Source organism: Condylura cristata, unplaced genomic scaffold (genome assembly GCF_000260355.1).
Source record: "Condylura cristata isolate star-nosed mole 26May11 unplaced genomic scaffold, ConCri1.0 scaffold00017, whole genome shotgun sequence".
Lineage (NCBI taxonomy): Eukaryota > Metazoa > Chordata > Mammalia > Eulipotyphla > Talpidae > Condylura > Condylura cristata.
In genome coordinates, this window is record NW_004567118.1 from 28,976,365 (window position 1) to 28,986,641 (window position 10,277).

Genomic DNA, 10,277 nt, shown 5'->3' on the forward strand with positions numbered 1-10,277 from the left:
GGCTTTAGATTCTCAGTGCTGCACTTTAACCCGCTGCACCACCAGGGAGGGCCCAAAATAGTATATTTTTTTAATGAAGTCATGTTTGTAACATTAGAATTGCTAACCAGAAATAGGGTATGGCTCAACATTATTTCAAATCTTTTCTGGCCTGCCACAAAGTAGCTTTCTTTCCTATCGTTCCAACATATTCTTTCAAATTTTTGTTTCTTTTGTAAATTAAATATTTTTTCCTGACATTTTGCACCTGCTTAGTGAGGAGAAGCTATCACCTGTTCTGCCTTTGGTTAATATGGAATGCTGTCATTGTCACACCTTCGTGCATTCAGCATTGTTGCCAAGTTCACCTTTATCATTTTGATTTTTGCACATGTGCTGCCAATAAAAGCAGAACAGTGGCCTTTTTCTTTCCTAACATTTCATTTCAAAACATTTCAGAAAAGCTAAAAGACATTTACAATAGTGGCATATATACCCACCACCTAGAATCTACCACTAACATTTTTCTTACCTCTGTCTTTTAGCAACCTCCCTACAGGTGGTTTGTCCTTCACTGATGTATCCTCCATATTGTTGAAACAGTTATTTCTCCAAAGCATGAGAACCTCTGATAGATCCTCCTGAGGCCACCTTGTTTACCATAACTTTCAAGGCCCAAGCTCGTCCGTATCATCAATCGATTAGAAGGAAAGATGTAAGAGCTGATCCCAACCCACCTTTTCAGTATCATTTCCCACAATTCCTGTTTTCACTGCACATAAAGTGTTCTTTACCTGAACAGCTATTATCTGACCTTGATGAAATCCTCCTTACCCTTCATCCCCAACACAAATATCACCTTCACCATCAAGCCTTGTCCACATGGGTACATTCGTTGTTCCCATAAAGTTCCTATAAAGCTTGGCTGGTACATCACAATATAAAGGTTTTTAATTTGTCTCTTCCCCATCAGACCATAAGATCACCAAAATCCTTCCTCATTCTCCTTTGTAGCTCTGTTGTAGTCACACCACAGAGCTCAATAGGCCTTGGACACAAACAGGAAATACGGAGACTGGAGGATAATGAAGCAGGCAGTCCTCAGCCCCTGGAGGCTAGGGTCGTGGAGCACCCACCTGTACAGGCATGCCAAGCTCTAGCTTCAGCCCCAAGCAGGGGTCGAGGAAGATGGTGAGGACAGGCTGTGAAGGGTCCTGGATAAAATTTTCCAGAATAGCATCATGCTCCTCTGTCCACGTTGCATCTGCCAGTCCTGTGAGCACAGCTCGGGACAGGAATAGGGGCTTCTACAGAAGGAAGACAGAGCCAAATTGGTTACAGCTGTGGGATGAGTCATTTTTCCTATCCACAATCACATGTGAGGACATAGGAGATGAGAGAAGTTGGACAGGTCCAGAATGATGGAAAGAAAATGCATGGAAACCAAATGACAGGTTTTGTATTTTCTCTTCCCTCTAAGAATAAAAAAAAAAAGGGGGGGGGGAATTGCAGGAGAAAACAATGGAGTATTATCTTCCCAAAATGTTCATTTATGCCTGCAAAAATATATGCCTGTGAAAAAATGCATTTATCAAGCAACCCTCAACCCTAAAAGTAAAACTGAATTAAGGGAACATTAAGGGTAAAAAAATCAGCAAGTAGGAGTGGGAAAAGGACAAGTTAGGAAAAGGATAAGTTAAGCAATTTCTTCACGGTGCAGCCACCTCAGAGTGCTGAAATAAACCTGAGATAGTGGTCAAAGGTGAGCAGGAAGAACAGCAAGGAAAGAAGACAGAAAAATAAAAAGGACTAGAAAAGATCAAGGAACAAAACCATTAGAAAATAAGTTACAGGGCCTCCCTGGTGGCACATCGGGTTAAAGCACAGCACTGTGAAGCTAGCCGCAGCCACTGCAGCACAACTTTGATCCCCACCAGGGAGCTGACCCACATGTCACGGCAGACCTCTCCTGTCACCCACTGCTCCCCTCAGCAATGTACTTGGTCAATCTACTGTTCTGATCCCCACTCTGTCTCTGGTGAATCCTCTCACGGCCCCTGAACCTCTGGCATACACACTAGTTCTGTATGAATAAATAAATAACTTTTTTTAAAGAAAATAAATTATAATCAGTGGCTAGAAAGAAATCAATTTATAGAAATGTACTGAATAAATTAAGGAAACCAGAAGATCCAAAGACATTGCTCAGTGAGCTTGACGTCACACTGTCCTTCTAGTATTCCTGGGAGATGAGATGAGAGGAATCTGTTTTTACTTAAAGTTTCTAGATCAAGAACATTTAATAGACAGTGACCTAAAAATATTCCTTATCTAAACACATACATGAGCCAAGGGGAAAAACACTTAGACACTGATAAATCAATGGACAAAAGAATATAAAAGACAGATCATGTCATAAAAAAAGAAAATTAAAATGTGAAGAAATCTTTAATTTTACTTGAAATCAGAAACATACAACTAAAAATAGCAAAGATATAACACTTATTTCCTATCTTTTTTTTTTTTTTTAATCCTTGCTAAATTGATAACACCCGGGCCTAGAAAGGGCTTGTTGCTAAAGTGAGAGGAAAAGGTGTGATTTGGTTTTGACAATCGCATGGCACTATGTATTAAAAGCATTAGAATGTTCCTTACTCTTTGATTCTGCAACTCCATGTACAGGAGTCTATATTAAGAAAATATTAAGTATTCCAAAGTGTTACTTTATTTATAATATTCATCACAGTATTAAGAGAGCATTTAGAGCATTCATCTCCTGGGTGACTGAGGCAAGATGACTGTCCCTGTGTGCAAGAGTTATAACTTAATTTGGCCCATACATCTAATCAAGCACTACATGGCCATTAAAAATGGTGCTTACCCCCCCATGTTTATTGTTGCTTTATTTACAATTGGAAAAACATGGAAGCAGCCCAAATGCCCAAAAGTAGATTACTGGATTAGAAAGATGTGGTACATATATACAATGGAATATTACTCAGCAACCAAAAAAAAGAAACACATGTCTTTTGCAGCAACATGGATGGAGCTGGAAAAGATCATGCTTAGTGAGATAAGCCAGAAAGAAAAAGAAAAATACCAGATGGTTTCTCTCATAGCAGGTGTATAATGGACCAGACGAGAAAATAATAATAATGAACAGCCATATACCAGAGACATTTTATGGGGTGGTGGAGTGGGGAATGGGATCAAAAATGGTGGGGGGAGGGAAGTGCACTGGACTATGGTGATGGCACATGGCTGACTTGGTGATGGGAAACACACAGGGATTACAACTGAGATGAAAAAAAATGTAAAAATAAACTACTATATTATATTAAAAAAAAGATAAAATTTACAGGAAAAAAAATGGTGCTTACCAAAAGTATGTAAGAGCATGAAGACTGTTAAAATGTTTTGCAAAAACACTTAATAAAAAATTGTAATAGGGGCCCTCCCTGGTAGCACAACGTAACACAACGTAACCACAGCCACTACAGTACCAGTTCGATCCATGACCAGGGAGGTGACCCACATGGTGTGACAGATATCTCCTGACCCACACACGGCTCAGTCCTTCATCAATCTACCTGCTTTGCTCCCCAATCTGTCTCTGATAAATCCTCTCACCCTCCTCCAACATCTCTAGCCTATACCCCAGTTCTGTATGCATAAATAAAATAAATCTTTAAACAAATTTGCAATATGTGGTAAAGTTAGGATTATAGATTAAAAAGAAAGCTTTACAAACCTACACACGGTAGGAAGACATAAGTGTTATTATCAGATGTGTTGAGATAGCAATGCAACACTTTTCTTCATTTCTTTGTCTTACATTTCTGTTCCTTCCATTTTCTTCTATAGGGAGCAGATATTTTTTTCCTCCTATTCATTTATTTTTTGTTTTACTTTTTTTTAAAGATTTTATTTATTTTTGTGGAGAAGAGCTGGGGTATAAGCTAAAGGTGGAGGGGGTGAGAGGATTCACCAGAGACAACATGGGGAGCAGAACAGGCAGATCTACAGAAATACCCTGCTGAGGGGAGCAGCGGGCGAGGTAGAAGAGGTCTGCCGCTCCCTATGGGTCAGCTCCCTGGCTGGATTGGGGATCGACCCCAATGGCTACAGTGGCTCATGCTACAGTGATTTATGCTGCAGTGGCTGGTGATAGCTTGATAGCATCAAGCTGAGACTTTAACCCCTGCACCATTGGGGAGGCCCCTGGTTTTACATTTTTAAAGGACAGGTTTTTTAGGGAAAGGAGAAAGAAAAAGAGAGGCACCTTCAAGACCCAGGTGCAAGAGAGCTGCCTTCTCTCCCCTTTTTAAACCATCTCAGAGTCAACACTCCATTTATTCTTCTAACCAGGTAATTATGGGTATATATAGGCCCCAAGACAGAAGTAAAGGTCTAGGGGGTAATACCCATTTCTAAAAGTGCTTGTTTCTGCAAATGCATCAGCCAGTGGAGAAATATGAAAGGAAGAAGAGAATATCTTGGAAATTAATTGTCCAATTAGGATGCTGCCTGCCCATCTTGTTCAACTTGTTCAGATGACTGAAACTTGCCACTGTTTGACCCACTGTGGGGAGACAGAAAGGATGAGCAGAGACCTGTTCCTCATTTAGAGCCCTCTGTCCCTGAATTTGTGGTAAGTAGGCTACCAATAGAGAATAAGAAGGAAATGACAGATTAAAGAGAATTCCCTATACATTGTTCTAAAATTAAATCTATGGTTCACCAGAGAAGGACTACTTGTCTCAAGACCCAAACTTACCACATCCACCTTAGATTCAAATAATTGTTCTTCTTGTTCTTTATATTCCTCTATTACTGGCTCTGGAGAAAGTAAAATTCCAAAATTAGGTCATTCTTTAGAAAATTCATCATAGTCACCATATGATCCAGTGATAAGCCAAGAGAATTGGAAGCAGATGCTTGAACAGACATTTGTTCCCCAGTGTTCATAACTGTTCACAATGGCCAAAAGGTGAAAAAACTCATGTGCCCATGAGTGGATGAGTGGATAAACAAATTATGGTAGAATATTATTCGGCCATAAAAAGGAATGAAGAGCGACTACATTCTACAATGTGGATGAACCTTGAAAACATTATGTTAAATGAAAGAAGTCAGTCATGAAAGACCACATATTGCATGATTCTACTTATACAAAATATCTAGGATAGGCCATTCTGTAGAGACAGAGAGCAAATTAGTGGTTACCAGGATCTGAAGGAGAAGGTGACTGGGGAGTGACTGCAGAAAGGCTAGCCTGATGTAACTTAGAAGCAAAGATATAGGACTCAGCCAGTGCCACTTTCTCAGGGTGCTTGATGGTTACATAGTCTTGTGAATATACCAAAAATTACCCGACATATATATGTCTGTTCAAGTCCCCGCTTCCAATGCTCTTGGGCCTAACCTTAGATGTAGACTGAATTGTGTACTTAAAATGGGTAATTGGATCATATCTCAATTTTTATAAAAGCTGACGGAAGTTGGAGGGGTGGAGGAAGGCAAATAAGCAAAGTTAGTACTGAAGCCATGCTAGACATTTTGTTTCAGGCCTTCCCTTCTTCCCCTAATCCTCTTCCTTCTTGGAGAAGTTGGCCACCAATAGCAGCCCCTCTCCAAATAACTTGGTTACTGGGCACTCATTTCCACCATGCCCACACTGGACTCTCATAAGACCTGGCAGGGTCCCTCTCTACCTCCTAATCTGATGTCCCCAATGCAAGAGACTGGGATAAAACTGGTGAGCTTTCTATACCCCGTGAGCCGAAAGAAAAACTAAGAGAGGAGGGAGACACAGAAGCTGAGGCCAAACCATGAGAAAGAAGGAGAAGCAATCCCAAGAGCTTCAGTGAGTAGGAACAGTAACCAAGTGTTTGTGGAAAGCCCACTGAGAAAAAATAAAGGCTTCTAAGATTTCCAAAAAGAACTCTGGTTTGAGGAGGAAGAATGAGACGATTTGAAGAGTTAACTAATTTTATCTTGGAAAATGTAATTTATATAAAGTCTAACCCATGTGGGTCCTCCCTGGTGGTGCAAAAAGTTAAATCTTGCTATCAGCAGCCACTGAAACATGAGTTCCATTCCTGGCCAGGGAGCTGACCACATGGCGCAGCAGACCTCTCCTGTACTGCCTGCCGCTCCCCTCAGCAGTGCAGTTCACTTCATCCTCCTGTTCAGTTCCCCACTCTGTCTCTGGTGAGTCCTTTCATCCCACCCCTTGCCCGGCCTCTATACCTCTGGCCTAAACCCTAGCTTTGTATGCATAGCTAAATAAATCCTTTTTCAAAAAATAAAATGAAGTCAAACCCGTGTACTGCATACTAGAATATGACATTCCTGGATACATGTAGTAAAAATCAAAAATCAAGCTTGAGAATGAAAAACACCCAATTCAGGATAGTGGGATCTCTGGAGGAGAGAAGGGCTGGGCTGGAGGGATGCAAACAGAGGAGTCCTCTTGTTGCTCCCACTGCTTATTCTTACATGGGTGGGCACAGGGGTATTCTTTATGTCATTCTCTAGACTTCTTCTGTTTTGTTATTTTTTAAGATTTATATATTTATTCATACAAAAGATGGGGTATAAGCCAGAGGTGCAGGGGGTGTGGAGGTGAGAGGATTCACCAGAGATAGAGTAGAACAGGCAGATCTACTGAAATACACTGCTGAGGGAGTTGGGGGCAAAGCAGGAGAGATCTACCCGGCCATGTGGGTCCAGGGAGGGCCCCTAGACTTCTTCTGTTTACCTGAAATGTGTGTCTACAATTTCTTATTCAAAATCCTTGGATCAAGTATACAACTCAGAATTATAATATAATATGGTATACTATACTCCTCTTCCCCCAGAGAGTTCTAGAACAGCATTCCACAGTCAGACTTTTAATATTAGTATTTCTGTAGGAAAACATGAATATTTATACTAAGTGGCTTAAATAGACTATAAATACCTTCATGTCAGTTTAAGTTAGGTTTTACCACCAAATAAGTTTGGATGCCAAAGTTAGGAGGAAAAAACAACTTTAAAAGAACTTTAAAAGGTTCTTAGAGCTTTTTAAAATTACAGATATGGGGTGGTGAATCTGTACTGCGGCTTTTCTTCGTGGGAACTGAGGAACATAAAGAAGCCAAGGATGTCAATCAGACCTCAAAAGGTTGTTTGCCCTCCACAAGACCATCCTTTACCAAAAAGTGTTTGTCAGGCCCTGTCTTAGCCTATTCAGGTTGCCATAACAAAATACTACTGACTGGGTGGCATATAAACAGCAGAAATTTATTTCTTATAGTTCTGGAGGCTGAAATTATAAGGGTGAGAGCAGGGTTTTTCCAGCAGGGTTGGAGGGAGGAGGCAAACTTCTTTCTGAGTCCCCCCATGCACATGTGGTAGAGCAGGATCTCTCTCGAGACTTTTCTTTTTTAAGATTTATTTATTTATGCACACAGAACTGGGGTACAGGCCAGAGGTTCAGGAGCAGTGAGGGGATTCACCAGAGACAGAGTGGGGAGAAGAACAGGCCAACTGTGGAAGTACAGGGCTGAGGGGAGCAGCGGGAGGGCGGGTCAGGAGAGGTCCGTGGCAGCAGGGCGCCATGTGGATCACCTCAGGTTGGGGGGAAAATCGAACTCATGCTGAGGTGGCTTTTAGCTTCTTAGTGCTGTGCTTTAATCCACTGCGTCACCAGGGAAGGCTCTGGAGCCTCTTTTTTAAGGCACCAATCCCATCATGACAGGTCTATCCTCATGATGTAAGTACTTTTCAAAAGTCTCAGGTACTAAAACCATCACATGGGCTTTAGGATTTTAACAAATGAATTGGGGTGGGGGGGGGACTGTATAGCAGGTCCCTCCATCTCCAGTGGGATAAGCCTCAATCTCTCCCCAGCTCCAAAGGTTACAAAGATGAATGTTCATTTCAGGATTCCCTCAAACTTCTCCAGGCCTGAATCTTCCCTGAACCTCTACCCTGGATACATGTCAGCTGGAAGCTCCACATCAAACAACAAAAAGGCTTAGGGCAAGGGAGTCAGGAATGCTTGGTGTTGGTAGTCAGCTCTTATTTATCATCTCCTTCCCGTCCCACCCCAGAGGAGTCTCCAAATTGAAACTCACTGCCTTTTGTCCTCCTTGCCCTTACATCTGGTACCCAGCTTCTAGGAGAATTTAAACTGCTTTCAAGAAAATTCAGAAGAAGAAAAAAAAAAAAGACACATTTTTCATGTCTGGATTGAGGGTAAGGCCCTACATACCAGGGACCTTTTCCCCCACTCCATGCTAATCTAGCAATCTTTAACATTAAATGGGGATTCCACTGCTCTCCATGTTAATAAGCTGCTGGCTGTGTAAAAACAGAAGTTGACACTTGGCTCAAGGTCACATCCACACTGGCTAGTGCTCTCTAGCTGGCCAGGGACAGCCCAGTGACAGCAATTCTACCAAAACCCTTCCCACCCTATATTGCCCCAGCTCACCCACAAGGAAGGAATCCCTTAGATCAAAGCCACAGAGGCGGCCTCTGTAAATTCTTTTCCCCCTCAGTCTAGAAGACAGGCTTTTTTTTTTCTATGGCCCTGAACCTGAACTTCTTAGTCTATTAGCAAGACCCTGCCAAAATGAGGGTGGAGATACAAGAGCCTTAGACAGATGGGAGAAAGCATCAGTCAAGCTTAGGATTCAAAGGGTGGCAAAGCACGCTGAGTCTCCATGGTGACAGGCTTAATGGGAGAAAAGCATTATTTATTTTGCCACCCAGGGTGAAAGTGGGAAAAGGGAAGCTATCAAGCCCTCTTCCGTGGGGTAGAAGCAACCAGGAACACTTGAAATGAGGAGGAAGGGGGTGAAATATAGATTGGCTGGCAAACTCTTGGAGCTTTGAGGGGAAATTTTTAAGACAGAAAGAACAAGTATTTAACTAGACAGGAGAACACACAGAAAGGGGCCAGTGGCAGGCTGAACCCCTGCTTCTTACCCAGAATCAATAGAAGTAAGACCAGCCCTAAGACCCTTCCCAATTACAAACATTCCTCTCCAAGCCCCTCCCCGCCAGTACACACCAGGCTCCTCCTGGAGAGGTTGGGGCTCAGGCTGGATGGTTTCCTGAGCCTCTGTGTCCTCAGCAGGCTGAGCAACTTGGGCAACCTTGCCTGCCCGGCGGCTGCTTCCCTGGCGGGCCCCTTGCCGACCACCAGCTAGCTTCTTCTTTTCAGCTTTGCTGGACATCGTGTTGGCAACACCTGCAGACGCATAGAAACTTGGGGAGTCCACAACTAGATTCTCTCCCCCCTCTAGCCTCTTGGTTCTTGTTGAATTTACAAATGGACAGAGAACCCCTGATATCTTATCTTGGCAGTATCCATGTCCTGCCCCATCAATCACAAAGGGCCTTACAATGCTCAGTTCTTTCCCCAGAGAGACATCCCACTTTCTCCAGAGTATTGGGTTAAAAATCAAAGCCAGTCCCTTAGGGCATTAGGAGTGAATGACATTTAAAGATGGTGGCCCAAGAGACACCCTACTAAAAAGGTTTTAGAACCCCTGAGTTCCGCCCAGAAATATGAGAGCATAAGATAATCGAAAAGATCTTCCAAGCAGAGTGAGGTTGCATGTATCATAAACTCCTCCACCCTGCAGGACCACTGGTGAGAGAAGGCCCAAGGAAGGGAAGATGGCCCGGGTTCCCCAACCCTTTGTGAAGTGACACAATGAAGCAGAACAAGGTGATTTTCATATGTACCTCCTTTTTTCCTAAGTAACCCCCAGGAAGGGAGGTGAGGGAAAAATAAAAAAAATGTTCCTCTTACCTATACTAAAATCTGCAACTTCTATAATAGAAAAATTATATTTGCAGTGTGTCTCTTTGCACTTCAATTCCTGATTGATAGGAGTCCTGTTTTGTGTTTCCTGGAAAGATCTCAGCACAGCTGGCTCACTGATAATAAAAGACCAAGATCATTTGACTCCAAATGCCCCCAAACAAACTGGAAGAAGACCAGACAAGTCAGCCAACATTGAATTTAGAATTGTGCCTTGGAGAGAAGGAAATGGGGGACTGAGGAAGCGCACAGTGGTGCCTCTCCCAGAAAGGTAGGGTGGCTGCAAGCAGGGCCGCCTCTGGCAGGCACTGGGAATCCCAGGGGCAATGTCTAATTCACTGAGCATTCCCACTTCTTTCAAATATAGCCTGACAGCCACCTGTGGCTTTTCTTTCTCTCACCCCCAAAGGCTGCTACGGGCATTGATCATAGGTTATGAGTTTCAAACTTCAAGGATTTGTATTTTGCTCCAAGG

The 10,277-nt window shown here is 42.7% G+C and overlaps 1 protein-coding gene across 1 annotated transcript in view; it reads right to left on the minus strand.

Moving 5' to 3' along the window:
* The window catches only part of DNAH2 (dynein, axonemal, heavy chain 2), a 96,427-nt gene extending 87,218 nt beyond the window's left edge, over positions 1-9,209 (minus strand). The window contains 3 exon segments of the mRNA XM_004685094.2: positions 1,116-1,454; positions 1,908-1,920; positions 9,049-9,209. Of these exon segments, the coding sequence (XP_004685151.1) occupies positions 1,116-1,454; positions 1,908-1,920; positions 9,049-9,209 (513 nt within the window).
* Between the last annotated feature and the right edge of the window lie 1,068 nt (positions 9,210-10,277).